Source organism: Styela clava, chromosome 7 (genome assembly GCF_964204865.1).
Source record: "Styela clava chromosome 7, kaStyClav1.hap1.2, whole genome shotgun sequence".
NCBI lineage: Eukaryota > Metazoa > Chordata > Ascidiacea > Stolidobranchia > Styelidae > Styela > Styela clava.
Genome location: NC_135256.1, coordinates 12,165,244 through 12,183,931, shown reverse-complemented (window position 1 = coordinate 12,183,931; position 18,688 = coordinate 12,165,244). Strand labels below are relative to the sequence as shown.

Below are 18,688 nucleotides of genomic sequence, written 5' to 3'. Positions count from 1 at the left end.
ATAACACTCATTAAAATTCAATGGGTTGTAATCGGAAGGACGGAAATTTTTGTCACTGAAAGGAATTCATCAGATGTAAAGATTCGATTTGTTTGATATGTGAATTTATATTTTCTCTATCTATATGAATTGACCTTGGCAAACCCAACCTCCATTCAAACTTTGCTAACGGTTTCTAATTTCGCAATTGTAGAAATCAAAGCGTCCAATCATTTCAAATGTTTAACACCGGCTCCTTACTCCGCCTTTAAAAGTTTGATATACCTTCATCGAAGGGATATGGATAGATGATATACCGTATTATTGGATCTTTAATTATCGATAAAACATGCTTAAATGCAGATAAGTTTTTAGTATCCGAAAACGTGACCAGATATGAGGATTCTATTGTGATTTCATACAATATTATCGTTTGACATGGAGGGTTATTCACACGGATCGGCGCCAATCGGATTTCTAATATACACGACCACCATAGGCAAATATACTCAATCGAATTATCGCGGTCTTACCCAAACAAAACATATGCCACAAGTATGAGGTATTTTGGACATTTTTTGACGTTTTTGTACGGCTAATGAATTTATGAGAATTCAAATGTGGAAATGAACTATGTCGAAGGAAAAGTCTCCACAAAATTTTTTTTCAACGTTTTATGAAAACGATTTTTCTCCCAATGTATATTATGTGAAATCCGCATTTTTGTGATTCTATCAATGTAACCGAACTGTTCTAAATCATACCTGTAAATCATCTTGTATTACTATTTATTTTTTGCGCTGGTATCCAAGGATATGTTGCAGGTCATTTGACAGACATTATCGGCCGATATATTGTAAACAAACCTGTAAAATGAACATGATATGTTTGATTATAAAATGAAAAGTTTGTGTAAAATACCAGCAACCAGTAGCTGAATTTATTGTTTTACAACACAGATAAAAGGTTACTCATAAATTTTATAGAGAAACAAAAAACTTTTAACAATTTCAGCCATTGTGATGCCCACTGACATGCCTTGTATTGTGCTTTTCTCAGAATCGTTTCAATGTAAGTTTTATGCAACGTTTATATAAGAGACATTTAATGACAGATTTTGATTTTGCATACAGGTGCGAAATTCATTCTTCATTGCTCTAGTGTTATTTCGTACATTTTTACATCACAATTTTAATAAATATAATTTGTGATAAATAATGCTGTTCTTAAAATCGTGAATGGTCAATATACTTCCGATCAACAATACGTCTAATAGATTTTGAATCGTCTTTGCCTGGATAGAGACAGATTGCCGTAAAATTGTATGTTTATTTTCATTACACTAAGTTTTAGAAGAATGCTTGTTAACATATGTAACAATGTTAGAATGCTGCTAAATGCAATTTCTATGTTCATCACAATTCATTGCAAAAAATCAATACAATTATGTATAAACATATGTGATCCATATATAATCCTACATAATATGATATAGTTTTATCATCACTCGTGCTTGGCGATAATGCAATTCTTAAATTTATTCATTACAACAGATATAAACTGCATAGAAATGTCTGAATTCTTCAATGTTTTGTGGTACCGGCATTGCCAGCGGCGATAGGGCGATCGGAAGTATCGTATTAGTCGATGTAAACTATATACAAACAAACGAGAGCAATGATAAGGTGAAACAAAAATCACCAGATTCTTTCAAGTCGAATGACCTCGACGAATGTCGAATACTAATAATGCTGAGCTAAACCTCGAAAGCCGCAAATTATAAGGCTCTTGTTTATAGTCGTAACCCATCATGTACCACGTGAGCGATCACTTTTTGGTCTTTTTGACTGGGAATAGAGATTCGATTCGGTAATACTACACCTTTTCGTGCGTAAAACATAATGAATTTTTTGGCTTGAACAAACTTTCTGAACTGTTACTAAAACGCGTTTTTTTGTGTTCTAATTGCAATATCTGTATGAGTTTAATTGCGGTTCGCCTTATTGGGATTTGTTTAAAACGACAGTATTTTTGATAATCTGTTTTGTGCCTTTAAACATAGTTTATTTTTAATTTAATTTTGCAAAATATTTTCCAGTTTGCCTATAATACAACCAGCCCTCTGTGTGGTAATTAGGCATGAAATAAGCGATTTCAGATCGGAAAACCACAAGTTATGTTTTTACAAGAGCATAAATTACTCAATTATTCTCAACATTACCGTTATTGGATTATGTTCAATTAACAATGGCCACCCATACGTTACAATTTCGTGGTATTACTCAAGCCTAATTTTCATTCAATCAGACTCATTTTATTAAAAGCGAAAGATTCTGGTCAGATTTGGTTATCGAAAAAATCGCGAAAGCATTTAACATGCTTCGTATATCGACTCATTGTTGGGTTAGGAAACCGATGTGGCTTGCTTTTGTCGTCGCAAAGTTTTATTGGCATATTTTAGTTTACTGTAATGTGAATGCCGAATGGAGCGATTGTTTAAAAATAGGAAGAAAGTTACAAAAAGACGGATGACTGTCTTCCCATATCGAATACGAAAAGTTTGTTTGGGCATTGTGACGTATGTTTCCGAATTGTTGCTATTGCCGCGCCTTGTTAACTACATCGTGTTGTAGGAAGTTAGATTGTAAGTTTATACTTACATCAAAAAGCTAATATTCTTGTACATCAATTATCCTGGGTAACCAAATTTACAGACATATTTAGGTCGCAGCAACACACAATCGGCGTGTGTAGAATTTTTGTAATGAAAAATGCATTACGGCGGAATTGTAAATTTTAAATTGTTATACGAATCGATATCCTCCAGCGTGAATTATTATCCGCATGAACTAATATCGTATATATAGCGTCAAATATCGATACGCTGCATTTGGGAACAAAGTATAAATTTTCATATTAAAAACCCAAGACTGAATTCCAGAATACGCTATTTTGTCAATGACTTCTTTACTGAAATCGATCTCTAAAATTTGCCATACATACTGTAGGTAGGCTACCTATATTGATGACCTCGAAATTTTTTTGTGCATTAAATGATACTGTTACAGTAAATGTAAAAGGAATAAAGAAATGCATGTCTCGTTGTATAACGTACAAAACGACGCAAGAACTTACGCTTATAGTTTTATGACATATGATATTCTGTTAATATTCACCATCAGACAGGTTCACCAACCAAACGCGTGATTGTTCTAACAAGTCAGTCATTAACGCTAAATGGAAATACAATACAGCTACATGTAAAAGTCTTTCTGTCATTCCTATACGTATCCGATTTATCATCTTTTTTGCTAATTATTCGGCACTTTTACAGCCTTCTTGTTAAAACTTCAAAATAACCTTGAAGTTGCCGTAATTATCGGTCATTTTAAGAACATAATGATCCCCGCCTTTTACTAACACTAATTATACCGTCATTTTCATCTTCGGTGGCGGTTTGAGTTTATGAACCACCATTTACAAGATGAAATACACCTTTTCACTTGATACTTTTTTCTTTTTAAATGAAAATGTTCCCTTAAGTGGTCTTTATCCGCTTAATTAATTGTATATCTTTGATGGGCTTTTAAGATTAAAAAATCAGATTAGTTTTTGAAACTTTGAATTTACTTTTATCATTTCAACATGCATAATAATTATACGTTTGGGGGTTATTGACTTCCACATTATTGGCCCCTCTGTGAAAAGTGATTTTAAAATAAAAATATCAAATTTTTCCATCGACTATATGGTAGGATAAGTCTCATTAGCTCTTTACGATGAAATAATGGGGGCCTGGACTAATGAGATTGCGTTCATTTAAATGTTTTTAGTGCGATTAAAATATACGTTTTTGCGTTTAACAGTTTAAATTGTATATTTCAGAAAACTCTAAACCCGAGGCTTTTGTCAATTCTCAATCGTCTGTTCACGGTTCTTCAGAAGCACTAGTTACTTTCATAAGACAATACCTCAACCGAACAATAAGTGGAAAACGGAAAAGGATGAGCAGATGGCTGTCCGGACATAATCAACATATCGTAAAAGTTCTCTCGAAGGAAACAGAACTTTCTTCTTCCCGAGTAAAACATAATTTACGAGCCCTGGAAGATTTATTCAAACAATCGCCAAATGGCGTCACAATGTTAAAATTGCGTAATGAATACAGGAAATTTCGCAAAGTGTTTCGTCATAATAGGACGAAGGGCGAAACTGAAAGTTTGTCATCATCACCACTTGCTCAGGAAAACGAACCCAAATCTAGAAGGAAACGATACTTATCCTATCCACGGAACGTTGAAGTGATGGTCACAGCTGATAATGGTATGGTTCAAACACACGGAGCCAATCTTCAACACTACGTTCTGACACTAATGGCAATTGTAAGTAATCCTTTCAAAATTAAATTATTGAAATTACCCTAAATTCCATTTCAATATTAACAACCATATTATTATTATTTTCTTTCTACTACTTTTTTGTTATAATTTATTTAAGCTGTTATCGACTTTAGTATATAGAGCTGATTCCGCTAAATGTGACCGGAAACGATTGAGTAAATCACTTACCATGGGTTAATCAGTGTCCAAGACTCCTAAAATAAATATCAATTGGAAATATTCAATTTGTCCTGTAGAGGAGAATCATACATTCTCGAATCCCACTTTAAATCGTATATTATATTATGTGTGAAATCTGTTTTTGCAATGCAAATTAAGTTGTAAATGCCTGTAATAGTTTTAATTACTGCGACACAAAAACTTGACTAATTTATACAAGTAACGAGTAACAATTCGTGTTCTCGATTATTCCGACGCTCTCCCAGTCTTTCATTGTGATAAAATTCAACGTATTCCTGTTATGCAATATCACAAATACCATCTCTATATAGGTAGGGTCAAGACTGATATTTGCACTTTCTATTATTATCCTACTTTTATTCGTCAATAGTTGCATATATTTGACAGGCGTGACCCTGGAAGTTTACCTAACACACACGTACGCGTGCGTGCATCTTTTTATCGCGCTCCTTACGTTTTTCTATATAAAATTGACTAAAATGAAGGCGCGGTTATCAGGCGCCAACGTTGAAAAAACATTCCGTTGGTCCTTACTTTTCTGCTTAACCGCAAACATGTATTGTGCTTGTACCGTCAGAACAAATGTCACTGCCACGTTAAAAAAAGACTCGGCGCTCGAAGCATATAGTTGTAATTGCTCATTAAACTGATGAATCTAACCTAGGGTATATATCAAATATATAGCGTATGGAATGAAAACCTCAATAAAAGCGTAAATTAGTTGATTTTCAATTGCGACCAAGGTATGGCAACGAGACTAAGATATATGGATGTGTGTAGTTGGACAAAATGAATAACATCTAATATGCTAAACATGCCCTCATGCGGTACATTATTTTTATCCTATGCCGGAAAATGCAATAATAATTAAAGTCGGAAATACAGAATTTTAAATATGATGATATCTCGCTGGCGTTGAAACTATATTGCCGATTATTATACCGCAGATAATGCATATTTGTCTCATTCGTAGCCCCATTTTGTGATGTGGTCAGGATAGATTTCCAGGAAATTTGTACATCATGGCTTCAACGTGTTTAAATATGTTTAGTCGCTTGAGTCATACTAAAATAATGTCAATAAAAAATGATGGTATAACAATTGGCCAAAGATTATACTTAGATATATGACACGAGTCGTTTGTGTCAAGCTTGGATGTAGCCAGAATATCAACTTCAACATTTATTAGAAAGTACTTTGCGACAATGACTTCGAGTATGTCTCAATATGTTTATAACTCATCTAAAATTACTTTTTAACACAGGAATTCGAACGTAAATCGTAGATGGGCCATTGATTTAATGCGTTGAACACATATGCCCAAAGTCTAACTGAGGGCATGAATGTCCACTAAATTTTTGAAGTGTGATTCAGAAAAGCAATTGGCATACTCAGACTAAAGTCATCAACATTCTTTTGTTTTATGTTTTATATTGTATATTACGATTTTTACTGTAATAAATAGGCTTATATGTGAGTATTGCAAACCCGTTGAGCTGGACAAATCTGGAGTTTCCAAGTAGGACTGATTTAAGACTCAAAACCCGACTTGCAAGCCTTTCATGTTACAATAATACACGAAAAATGTCTTCCAGTTTAAAAATTTCGCTCATTCGTTTTAGCTTCTACAATTAGGCATAATTCGACATTGTAAAGCGTAACAAAGGATGGATCCAAAGGCATAATGAGGGTGGTTTAACAACACAGTAATAATTGTCGATATGAATAAAAAAAAATATATAACTATATAATAATATCATTCCGGGTTGGTCGATTTTTTGATATAGTTAATTGTTCAGCAATTGATTAGACTAAGCTTTTTTCTGATTAATACTTCCGAATATCCAGTTTTTTGCGGCATGCGCTGGATACTAAAACACTTGCAACTAACAGGCTGTGAGTCGTTATTTAATATTTTACAAATCTCGAGTAAAGGACAGACTATCAATTCTTCACTTCTATATATATCCACACTTAACTGTGTTTAAATGTGAAACTTTTATATACAAGGATTTACATATTTCCGATGTTTGCAAAGCATGTTGTAAATGATGGGAAAATAGCGATGTTCGTGTTAACGTGATATATTGTTTATATAATACATCATGATTCGGTAGCTGTCAACGATATAATTGGGTTAAGCATATTTAAAGAAAGGTATTTGATATACCTATCTGACCCAATTTACAAAATAGGCGGTATATTTTGCGCTAAACCCACTCACCACCAGTTTAGATAGACATTAACCCTTTTTTGTACATGTACATGTATCTTATGGTCCACGCCGGCATTCGGCTTTACATACGACTGATAAATTGGACAAAGTATGGAGTACCAAATTTATCGCATGTTAGAAAAGCCATTGTATCTACTGCGTACATTTTATACATACATTTTTGTGGATGATTTCTCTAAATAAGCCGACCCGCAGATATGCGAATGTGAGAAATAATAGGAAAATCTGTAACATTTACTTCAGTTAAGCAGTAAATTGGGTACGTTCAGTATTTTCAAGAAAAATATATATTGTCGCCATATCGTACATGACATTAGTAAAATGCCGTACAATTTTTTTTCGATATTCCAAGCAATTCAACAGCAAAATCTAATATGTTCAGCTACCCGTTACCCAATCAACATAATTTATTTTGTTTTGGTTTGGGGTAGTTGATGATTGATTTTGAACAGACGAAATACTACAGAAATATATTTATGTTAGTGTACAACAAGACTTTTGATTCGGTTAGAATAGTAATCTTCAATCTTGTTACAGCATCCCTGCATAATTCCCAAACATATACACCAGCGTGAAAGCATAGAAAAATATGAGCAGTTAGCCCCACAGAAACCCAATTGATAGCAAAAATTTATAATATGTTGGTACATTTTCAGTAGACTCCTCCTTCCTGAATTTCAAATTCTTACTTTATTTATAAATATCTTCTATTTTGTCGTCTGGGTTCAGAAAGGGTTAATCGGGGAGTAACGAAGCGTAGAACCTTATCAAGGTGTCGTTTTCCGCAACGAAACGTGTGAAAACGATTTTCTCGCAATGAAATAGTCTAACCGGCAATATATTTCAATCATAATCATGCATTATATAGTGATTGAAAATAGGTTACGTACCAAACATGGCACTTATGTGAGATCTCTTTGCTAAGACACGATTAATCATTCGCCCTCATATGACAGGGTTATTTATGACTTTCTATATATGAATTGCCGAATTATCAATTAACATGGTTACTAACTTTAATTATGGATTTTGGTTAGCCCATTTTTATTTCAGAATAACTTCGTGGAATAATTCGTTACAATTTAGTGATGGACCTGGGTGTGCAACTGGACCAACTAGAATTTGAAACGTTTCACATTTAAATTATAAAATGTAATAAAAACATTTTTACTCTGGATTTGAAAAATATTTTGATGAATTAAAATAGCAATATTGTGATTTGGCGTTGGTTTTCGTCACATTTTGTTGTTTGTGGAATTTTTGCCCGAACTATACCAGCGGATGTTGTGGGTGCTTTGACCTAGCCTTAATGAAATTTTACACCGTATCTCGGCTGACTCAATCCTGGTTATCGAGTGTGGATTACACTTTGAATGAGAAAAGATCATTTCGACAATAGAATTGAAGACTTATAACACCATCGTCACATTCTTAACCATTATTTCACAATTTTTAGTGAGGTTTAAACCAAACGAGAGAATTTGAAAACATATTTACATTTTGTAATCGAAAAAGAATTTGCCAAGTACTGGTGATTTAAACTTCCGCATCATGAAAAATGAAAATATTTATCCAACTACTTGCTGCCATATCACAAATAGTTCTTATTGACCTCACAATTTTAGTGAGGTTCAAACCAAACGAGAGAACTTGAAAACAAATTTGCTTGTCGTAATCGTATAAGAATTTGCCAAGTACTTGTGATTTAAACTTCCTCATCATACAGAAAAAATATTTCTCACACTATTTCCTGCCACATCCCAAATAATGTTTATTGACTTTAATTTGATACAATAAGAAAACATAACTTATTAATCATCCAGGTATTTACCATTGAACGTGACTCAAAGACCTGGATATAGATATTTACGCTTAACAGATGAATTCTAACAGTAGTAATATAGAATTTCAGCTGTAATTCATCTATGGCATTTCGTAATATATTTATTTTATCAATGTTACAGTCTGAGAAAATGGGGAATAGCTAACAGACTGGATGGTTTGTTGAATCGTATTGCTTTAGTTAAACATCTAGTACAAATGTTGTACACTTTATATTTGTGATCGTATTGTTTGGGATTGTCCGCGATCTTTACGTGCCAAAGTATCCTTACCTGCGTCATATACGTAAACATTTGCGACTCTCCAATGCCTATCATATTCAGTATTAAGGCTTATACCTCTGCAAATGTGTAATCAAACCTTTCTACGTATCCCACGGGAGAGAATCAAATTCAACCGGTGATATCGCCATAGTTTATATTCCCTTTGCGTCGGTATTATATAAATAGATGATATAAACCATTACGTTTTGCGATGCAGCGGTCGTGTCATATATATGCCATAACTCTGCAATCTGGTCAGCACGATTTCTGCTATACCGTTGTGATTATAATAGACGAAATATTTCACTACGAAACACGCTAAACAGTAAAAAGCGCTAACACGGGTATGCAAAGGAGTTGAATGCATCTGGTGGAATATGATATCGCCGATAGCATTGTCGAATTTAATATGAAAGATCATAAGAATTTGAATATATGTGAGATATATAAGCATGATAGTACTATTTGGTGCCCTATCTATATTTGGTATATAATTATATGGTTAGATTGTTTTAAGAAATGTTAAAATAACATTTAACAAAATAAACACAAATCAGATCAACGACAAAGCAAGCATTAAACTTCGTTAAATTAACTGCTAATTGACAGTAATTCTATTTGGTCACCTTGACGAAACGATGATTTCCTTTTGTATTAGATTACAGAGGTATTGAGAAGTTTAAACTGTTATTTCTTACGAAATACGCAAGTTACGAAATACGGACTCGATAGCTCAGTGGTTAAGACGTTCGAAATAGTTGTGTTGACATCACTAATTGCACGTTTCCGGTACAAATGCCCACCACTCACTTAGGGTGCGATAAATTGAGTAGGCAATGGAAATGGGGAAAATATCGTTGGATATCGGTGTCTGTTTTTACAGGGCTATGTTCGCCGCAATAAGCAATAAAATGTCGTATGAAATATAGAACAAAAATCACCCCAAATGTATTCGAGGAACTCCTGATCTTAATGATTTTTAGAATATTCGACTCCTATTATTCAATTTGTTTTACACCACGCCTCATTCGTGTAACTGTTGTAGAACTTTGACCGTTCAATACGCACCATTTTTTTTTAAATTATAGTTCATTTGTTTATCATTCCAGCAGATAAGAAAAAGTAAACGAACCCACGATATGATGATATACCGGTAGTTCTAAATGTGTTTCACGAACATAAAATAGGCAATTTGGACGATTCCTAACAAACCGTCCCGTTTTTAAAACAATATTCATTTTGATATAATAAACCTCGTTTTGATTGTTGTTATATTCACCAATTGTAGATAGCGACTGACGATATTTTTACGAACTTGGCAAATTTTTTTTTACGATTTCACGATTTACTTGTTTAGTCTATATTTTATCGAATTATCAAACGTGAAAATATTTATGGAATTGTTTGATTCTGACAGAATTGTAAACAAAGTATCGATACTGAATACCTTTTGTCCGTCAATCTAAAGTTAAACAAATGACAATATACAAAGAAGTATATATTGTCTCACCAATCAGTCAGTGAAGCATCATATACTAGTAACAAGTCAAATATTGTAAAGTTGAAGGATGCATGACATAAAACATAAAAGCATGACACAACAATCAAATATAATTTTTCAAATTTCATTCACAGGTTCACAGCGTTTATCGTGATGCCAGTATTGGGAATCTAGTCAATATCGTCTTGGTCAAACTTGTAATAGTCGGAGACGACGACGTCAGGGTAAGTACAGAGCTTTGAACTATTCTCTTTGGTTAATAAATTTAATGCGTTTGTGATAAACTAATTGTGATAGTTTGTTACGTCATATTACCTACTGACCAACGTCGCGGATCCCTACACTATAATACCTTGTTGATAGGATAATTAAAAAAATGGGTAATTACGGTAGATTCAAACACAATAAAATATAACAGCCTCCATATAAAGTGATATTCCTAAACTAGATTAGGCTATAAATAGAGAATACAACTATAGATCCATAGCCAATTTATACTGAATATAAAACTGAATCCAATATAATGCATACGGATCTAATAGTGCAAAAGCATATAAGGAGGATGAATATAATGATCACTCAGAATCTTCATTGATAATGTAACAAAAATATTATTTGGTTTGGATATTGAGATGTAATGAATATATTAACCCGACAATCCAGTTAAGTCTACCATTTTTCGTATTAGAATTGATAAAATAAAGTTTCTATAATTTTATCAAATGCGTTGAATAGAATTGGCTACATCATTCACTTAATCAATGAGGATCATCATCCCACTCCTTTTTTTGTGTATTTTCTCCTGCTCTTTACCATCTTTACCTGTTTCTATTAATTATACATATTAACAAAAGTGGACTTGACTTAGTGAAGTTGAAAGCGGAAATGAAAGCACTTAAGATTTAACCGCAGCATGAATAATATATTTTTTAAATAAATAATATTATTATAAATAAATGAATAAAAATAGATCTAGAACTTCAAAGCGCGCCAAAACTATGTCGCGATAGCAACATTGCAAACGATTCTTCTCATCACTTCCGCTGACGCTGGCTTGTACACCTCCTCACGTTTAAACCAAGCTTCGGAACTTGGTTCAAGTTAAAATTGATTGCCTTCGTCGCGCGCCAATTTGGCAGTGTTGGTGTCAAAGCCCTAGTGGACATATCATTTTACCATTACCGTATATCCAGTATGATCCGTAGTTAAATTGAGACAATTGTATCACTTTATTTATACCCCATGATTGATGGATGGTTAATTTTATCTTGACAAGTTTGCTACTTAAACAGGGACGCCATTGTGCAACAAAAGACGCAGAACCAAGCGCATCCCATAAACACATGTTCATGGCTAGACGACGTCCCGTTTACATCTTCAAAAGTACAAGAAGTAAAACATGATAACCTTTACACCCCATAAACAAAATTTTGGCAGGAATATTCCCACTAATGGTTTTTTTCACGGACGACCAAGATCGCGAAATGGAAATTATACATGGCCGGGACTATAGATGGATCACGCCAAGGAGGCGCGGTCCATCTGTAGTCCAACTTCGGCAAAGAACATTTTCACGCTTGACCAAATCTAGGCCACGCCTTTTCGTTCAATCTTCAGTAGTGCATATCGTCCGTCACTACGTTCTTATCTTTCAAGTACAAATTGACGTTCAAGTGTTTGTGTGTGGTCATTTATAATACACCACTTGAAATGCTTGAAACCGACTAAAGTGCTTTTCTTTTTTTGAGTTTTTTTTTTTCAATTGGAAAAATAGTCTTTATTCTTTGTCTTAGTCTATAGAAGTAAGTATGGTAATATGCAAATAAATGCACTCAGTGACTTACTTAAGTTAATTGGAACTTATTAATTACGTAATTCGAAAGTTTAGTTAAATTCAATTCAATACACTTGCAAACCTTAGAACGATAACCGTATTCGTAATATTTAGTAATTATTTGTTATCATATCATGTTATTTAGAAAACAATTTAATCTTTTTTAATTTGAAGGTTGCTTTTTTAGTAACTTTTACTATTATATATTTTGCGATATTTTTGGTGTTTTCTAAATCTAAAACTGCATTTTCCTATTGCATCAAATTCATGGACGACATCAAAATTCTTAGTTAGAGTTTTATACAACTGTTAATCACTAAAATGCACAATAAAAAAAACACTTCACACAGAGTGTGATAAATTGGGTCTGAACAAGAGAGATTCTCCCGAAAATACTCGCTTCTCACATATTCGCGTTTGAAGACGTCAATGAGAGTCGCATCCAAAAGCGCGGAATTAACAAGAAACTACATGCTATACTATCATAATATATCACTAATTCTAAAAATAAAATGACGCAATGCCGGCACAAATATATTTTTAGCAATGCCGACGTGATATTTTTACATTGTACATGAGCGAAATTGACGTAACTTGAAAGGTGGCGATTTTAACATATTATAGCAAAGAGAATAGACAGGTGTTACAAACACAAAGGCGGAGATTTCCTACCTTCCGTTCCCTCCTATCTGTTTAATATGGTCGTGAAAAACCATCGAAGATTATGACTATTGTGCGGATAATCGCGATATTATGAAAACATAGTAAAACAAACTATTCACTCATGTTGTATGTCTGGCTTGATCCAAAGCTGGCTGATATGCAATAGTTGAAATATAAGTGAAATTGCTGCTTTTTTTGATAGTCTTCGATGACGCGACATTTAAAAATTGTAAAGCTCTCTCGTATTAAACCGAATCTTTACAAGCAACTTTTCGCAGATGGTGGGTTACGCTTAGATCAAAGTATACCCCTGTTTTGATTGTAGAAATCTCTTTTCCGGCGTTAAATGACGCGAATCGAACCGGGTTGTTTAGTTTTCATGAAAAGTTTTATATCATATCGCATTATTTTCAAGCTTGATAACCAGTTATATAGTGTAAACTAGTCTTTTGTATTCCATAGTCTCGGTGGAGTATTCAAGGTAGATAAAACTGTAATTATCAAAACATATATTATTAGCCTGTTTTGGTAATCGATATTAAGTATTTGGCATCGTCACAAGTGCCCCTTGGTTGACTTCGTGTACACACAGCGCCTGGTGTTGAGTACCTGGACTAATGCGGATGTCGGTGGCTTATTACTGCGCCCCAGTGATAATTTGAGTGTCGTATCATTGTCACCAATCTCACGACGTCAACACACCGTGTCGCATCTACTTGACGCATCGGTCGTGAAGTGATGTTTTATTCACAACACTAATATTCACCTTGGAGGAGTTAACTCGTATGTTGTGGTCACGTAGCGTGGGAAATTACTGTTGTGTACGATTCACCGCCAGAAGAGTTTTGATTCTGATCGTTGCCCCTGTTTTTCTACTTCTTATTTTTTCTCATTATACTCAAGTGTCGTCCATCGCAGGTTACTCATCTCGGATGCAGATTCCATGCTCGCCATCTCACCCAAGATGTAAGAAATAGGCTAAGCAATGTCGAAGCGGAAAATAATATCTAGTTACATATGATTAGATATCAGCAATTGCTTGTACATGACCTTGTTTGGGGCGAAACGCGTGAATAAACGCCGTAACAATTTTTCCCTCTACTTTTCCGATCCCCTTTTTTCTATTTTTTTTTTCAATTTATTTTTGTTCCTCTGTGACAATTTCATAATTTTCCACACTTCTTTTTTAGCATGGACCACGAATAACAAAGAATGCACACGATTGTCTTCGTAATTTTTGTCGATGGCAAGCTGATGAAAATGATCCAGATGATTCGCATCCTAATCACCATGATACTGCGGTACTTATTACAAGGTGAGTTCGCTAAGTCATTGAAAATATTATTACAGCATTAGCTTGAAAGAGCCGTTATCTGTTTGTCCAACACAGTTCCAAATCGTATAGATCACACTTCATATGAAAACCCGAACCTTCTATTAAAATATTATATATCATCTACCCAGAACATAGCATGAATCCCACTTGATATGCTTACTCCACCATTAGCCCCACGATATATATACCTACATAGTTCAGAGCAGTGTGAGGACGGTGTTCCAAGTAAGAGAAGTATGAGATAAGTCTGGGAAAAGTGGGATAAGTTAGCGTGGGACAAGTGAAACGCGTCTCCGTCGCTTGCTCGTGGCTGGCCATAGTATATGTGGCTATGTTAGTAACAAACCTAAGTCAATTTGCAATCTTAAAACGAAAAGGCAATATTTCCGCGGATGCCATGTGGAGACTCAATAATGTACTCAGACAATATAGTTTCTTTTTCATTTTTTTTTATAATAAAGGAATAAACGCATTGTGCGATTTTTAATGAAGGCGCATTGTGTCGTAAATTTGAGAATTTCATGCCTGTATATTATTGCTAGCATGATATAACTAACTGAGGCCAACATTGTTTGTTAAAAGATATATAGAAACTGTCTCGAGTCAGACGTCATTATCTGGCGCTTAAGGCACCATCATTAACCTATAAGGTTTTGAGTGTGCTGAATTGAATTGAGCAAATTCTTTAACAGAAATCATTATTACTCACTTGATTCGGTCCATTCTACAAAATAATTATGATTTATGACAAATTTGCAACGTTGTATTTAGCATCATCCATCACGGGCTTGCTATGAACTTGACAAATATTGCAATCGTTTATGGATTTTTTTTGAAAGTTTTATTCAATTGAATAGGAATAGTTAACGGTTTGCAAACTAAACCAAGTTATGACTTCGTAGTCGCTGCGAAATGTAATAGCTTCTAGTTAGGTCATAATATGCATTTGAATAAAACTGCTATGTAAATTGCGTTAATCGGAGTTGTATGGAATCAAATAGTACGAATAATGGACATGATGCATCGTATTGAGCATAACCATTTTAGCACAGCAGACTTTTCTGAAAAGATCTGCCTTACCACCATTAGGGTGCAGTATATTAGGTGATGTCTACCGATTTGGAAATATTCCTGATAATTTCTAGATTTCTGCGCCTAATAGCCGCTTGAAGTTAATGATACTGATCGAAAAATTCTCAAACTGGCTCATCATTGCATTATTGGCTCATCATTGCAGCAAAACCAATCCATAATGGTAATTGAATGCAGTCAGATATAATTCGGTTTTGTCGTCGCAGGTCATCAAGGAAACTTTAGCAGAAATCTACATTTTCTTCCTTCATTTGCATCAACACTGATTAAGCTCTAATTCCTATTCTATTCGAAATTTAAAACTCCATTTGTCACAAAACACTTGCGACTTCTTTTCATTATCCATATAGCCGAAGTCGAAAGAAAGTCTCACGTTAAACGTTCACACGAGCTAACATCACAAGTTTGCAGATAATACGATATTTCTGCAAAAACAAAACGCCGCTGCATTGCGTCTCAATTTCATCTGGTGAAATCAAATATGCCCTTAAACTTCCTTTTTTTTTTCTTAAAATTTGTGATGGAACTGTCTATGCGAATTTTCAAGACTTGCGTTATACAGATGCTTAATTGTCTCAACTGAAGGTATGAATAACGCAACCTATACCAAATAGATATCAAGTTCTTTAACGAGTGACTTGATATTTTACCCATCGCTAGATATATCCTAATCATTGTGGTAGACGAAAATCTATATTGATTCGTAATCTAGCAGTTTGAATTATCTTATACTAATTACGTTTTATTCTGCATTGATGTTAATGAGGCATTATAACAAAACATGTTTACAATACATTGCGAGCTAAGTTTGGTTTGAGTTGGGTTGCGCGAGACTAACTTCCTATCTTTTCTCTATGCCTTTATGCTAGTGGATCCGTATGCGGATACTGTAAGGATACTGTAGCTGGAATAAACATGACTATTCTATTCAATTAAAGAGTCCAGCTGTGTGCAGTGTGCAGCTGGACTCTTTAATTGAATAGATAAGTTTGGTTTAGTGTTACTTTTTAGCTTCATTTAGCTGTTCGAAACAATGAATATATATTCCATTTTTTTGTGTCGATATTCTACAAACGTATCTGACGAAGTTACATCCATTAATTACGTAGTTCTAGAATCGTTGCGAATATTTAGATGCGAAAATACCGCTCTTCAGTCTGTTGGTGATCATCCTAGTTTCTCAAATACGTTCTTGGTTTTGAAATCTTATTTGACGCGCGTAGACCAATCAAGTAAATATTATACGATGCAATCGTGAACGAACAGATCATAATTTTGACATTGACTCAATTGCTGCAATCGTTTGGTCTGGAATTATATAAATTTTCTCGCATTTATAAATTGAAGACCTAACTTGATGTTTTTTATGGCATATATTGCTTTTGTCGTCGTACTTGGCAACGGTTTGAATTTACAAACAAAATCATTGAATGGTTATCAAGTTTCGCTCAATTTTGCCCACCAACATCGACCAGAAATTAATTTTGAATTATTTCGAAGGTTGCCAAATTTCTCGATTTTTCCGCAATTTTATTCAAAAGAAAGGAACTGAAATCTTTTTGAAGTTGATCGAAGTAATTGCGTCGGGATATCAACCATATTTCGAAGTATATTCAATATGTATTATTATATTCAATCAACTCAAATTTCATATGGTATAAGATAAAAAGGGTATATACTATATACACAGTGAAATATAGTTCCCATACGCTTTCGTTGGCCAATAATTGGCCGGGTAATAATGCACGGTCAAACTCAAACTTCAATAGCGGCGGAAATAATAGGTTTTTATAATTTGGCTCGTTGCCGGAAATAAAGTTTCGTCTCAATGTAGGGCGAATTTTCCCAGACTATTATCGGTGTCACCGCCTCCATCTTCCGGGTCATAAATTATTTTTATATCATGGAGAAATGGTAAGAGTTCAATATTTATATTTATACAATCAAATTGAGCGTTACACGAATTACGTGCTTCAGTTTCTTAACGAAGAATTTATTTGTCTGACAACTTCTGGCTGTATTCGAATCAAATTGCTTCGAATGTTTTGCATTCAAAATAACATTTGTGAAAAACTGCAACTTCTGACGTCATATTTAGGAATATTAGAATTATCTGTTGCTGTTTGTAAACAAATATTTTGGACAACCTCTATTATACTATGATCTCGTCTCCGCGATATTTTTCCGATTATTTCTAAGTTAGTATACACAGATTTCGTTTTTCTAAGATCATATTATTGCAAAGGCCAATTTTTATAAATCATACAACATTTTGTTTTTACAAACAAAAGAAATTCTTTCGTATGAAATTTGGCTAAAATGTTAATTTGTTGTTATTCGATAAATTTGCCTCGCTAAGCTCTATATTCCATGATTGTCAGGTTAAAATAGCTTTTTTGGTTCTCGCTCTATCTATGAATGGCCATACTCCAAAGCACTATGAACTTAGATATATTCACTTATATTAAGTATTATCTGACTTTTGAATAAACTATTTTTTTCAATTTGATGTACATGGAAACGCGTATTCGGTGTAATAAAATAATCGCCTAATAATAACAGGAGAAAGATTTATTAATCTGCTGGAATCAGAAAATAAATCCACAATTCCATTGACATTTATGAAAGTTTCTGTACAAATTGAAACTAATTTAAAATCACATTTATCCATATTTATATGTTTAAGAATAGAGAGTATTGTGGCATTAATTTCAAAATGACAGTCACAGTAATAAACACCAGTGATAATCGTCAGTTTATTATCTTGTACCGCCTTTGCCTTTATGCTCATCTTACATATTCTCACAAATATGTCGTCCAATGACTTTTAATAGAATGGCTGATCGACCTAAATCCAGACGCACTGTCTGATAAACAATCAAGTTGTCGACTAGTGAAAACAATCATGCATCATAAATTTTTGTCACAATTATTGCTGGTTAGAAATCGCTTTAACAATAAACACATTGGAGAAATAGGTTTCAGTAGTAGTCTTAAGAATCACGGGTAATGAGAAAACGTAAATATCATTGTCTTACCCACATGACATACGATACTAGAAGTCATCAATATAGCATTATGGTTAAGCGGGACCTTTATACCGCCCATCTGATTATTTTTTGTTTCTCAGCTGAAGGATGTGCTTTCATTATTTGTGACACTTATTACTTTAATCATCTGCGTCTTGTAGACCACAAAAATCGTAAAATACATATGGTTCATGGTAATTTTGACCCATGCCAGGAACGTTGGCGAATATTAACCTAAATTCACGTCTTTATTGCTGTCACCATGACGCGCCATTTGTTGCTTCTTTGCCAAGCGTTGGGACACGTATGATATACAGAGTGCTGTACAAAATA

General features: G+C 34.0%; 1 protein-coding gene across 1 annotated transcript in view; it reads left to right on the top strand.

The window, feature by feature from the left end:
• LOC120328999 (A disintegrin and metalloproteinase with thrombospondin motifs 9-like) overlaps nt 1–18,688 on the top strand; it is a 58,305-nt gene that overhangs the window by 10,353 nt on the left and 29,264 nt on the right. Inside the window, exons 4-6 of the mRNA XM_039395602.2 lie at nt 3,865–4,361; nt 10,536–10,625; nt 14,089–14,213. Coding sequence (XP_039251536.2) covers nt 3,865–4,361; nt 10,536–10,625; nt 14,089–14,213 — 712 coding nt within the window. The remainder of the gene's footprint in view (nt 1–3,864; nt 4,362–10,535; nt 10,626–14,088; nt 14,214–18,688) is intronic.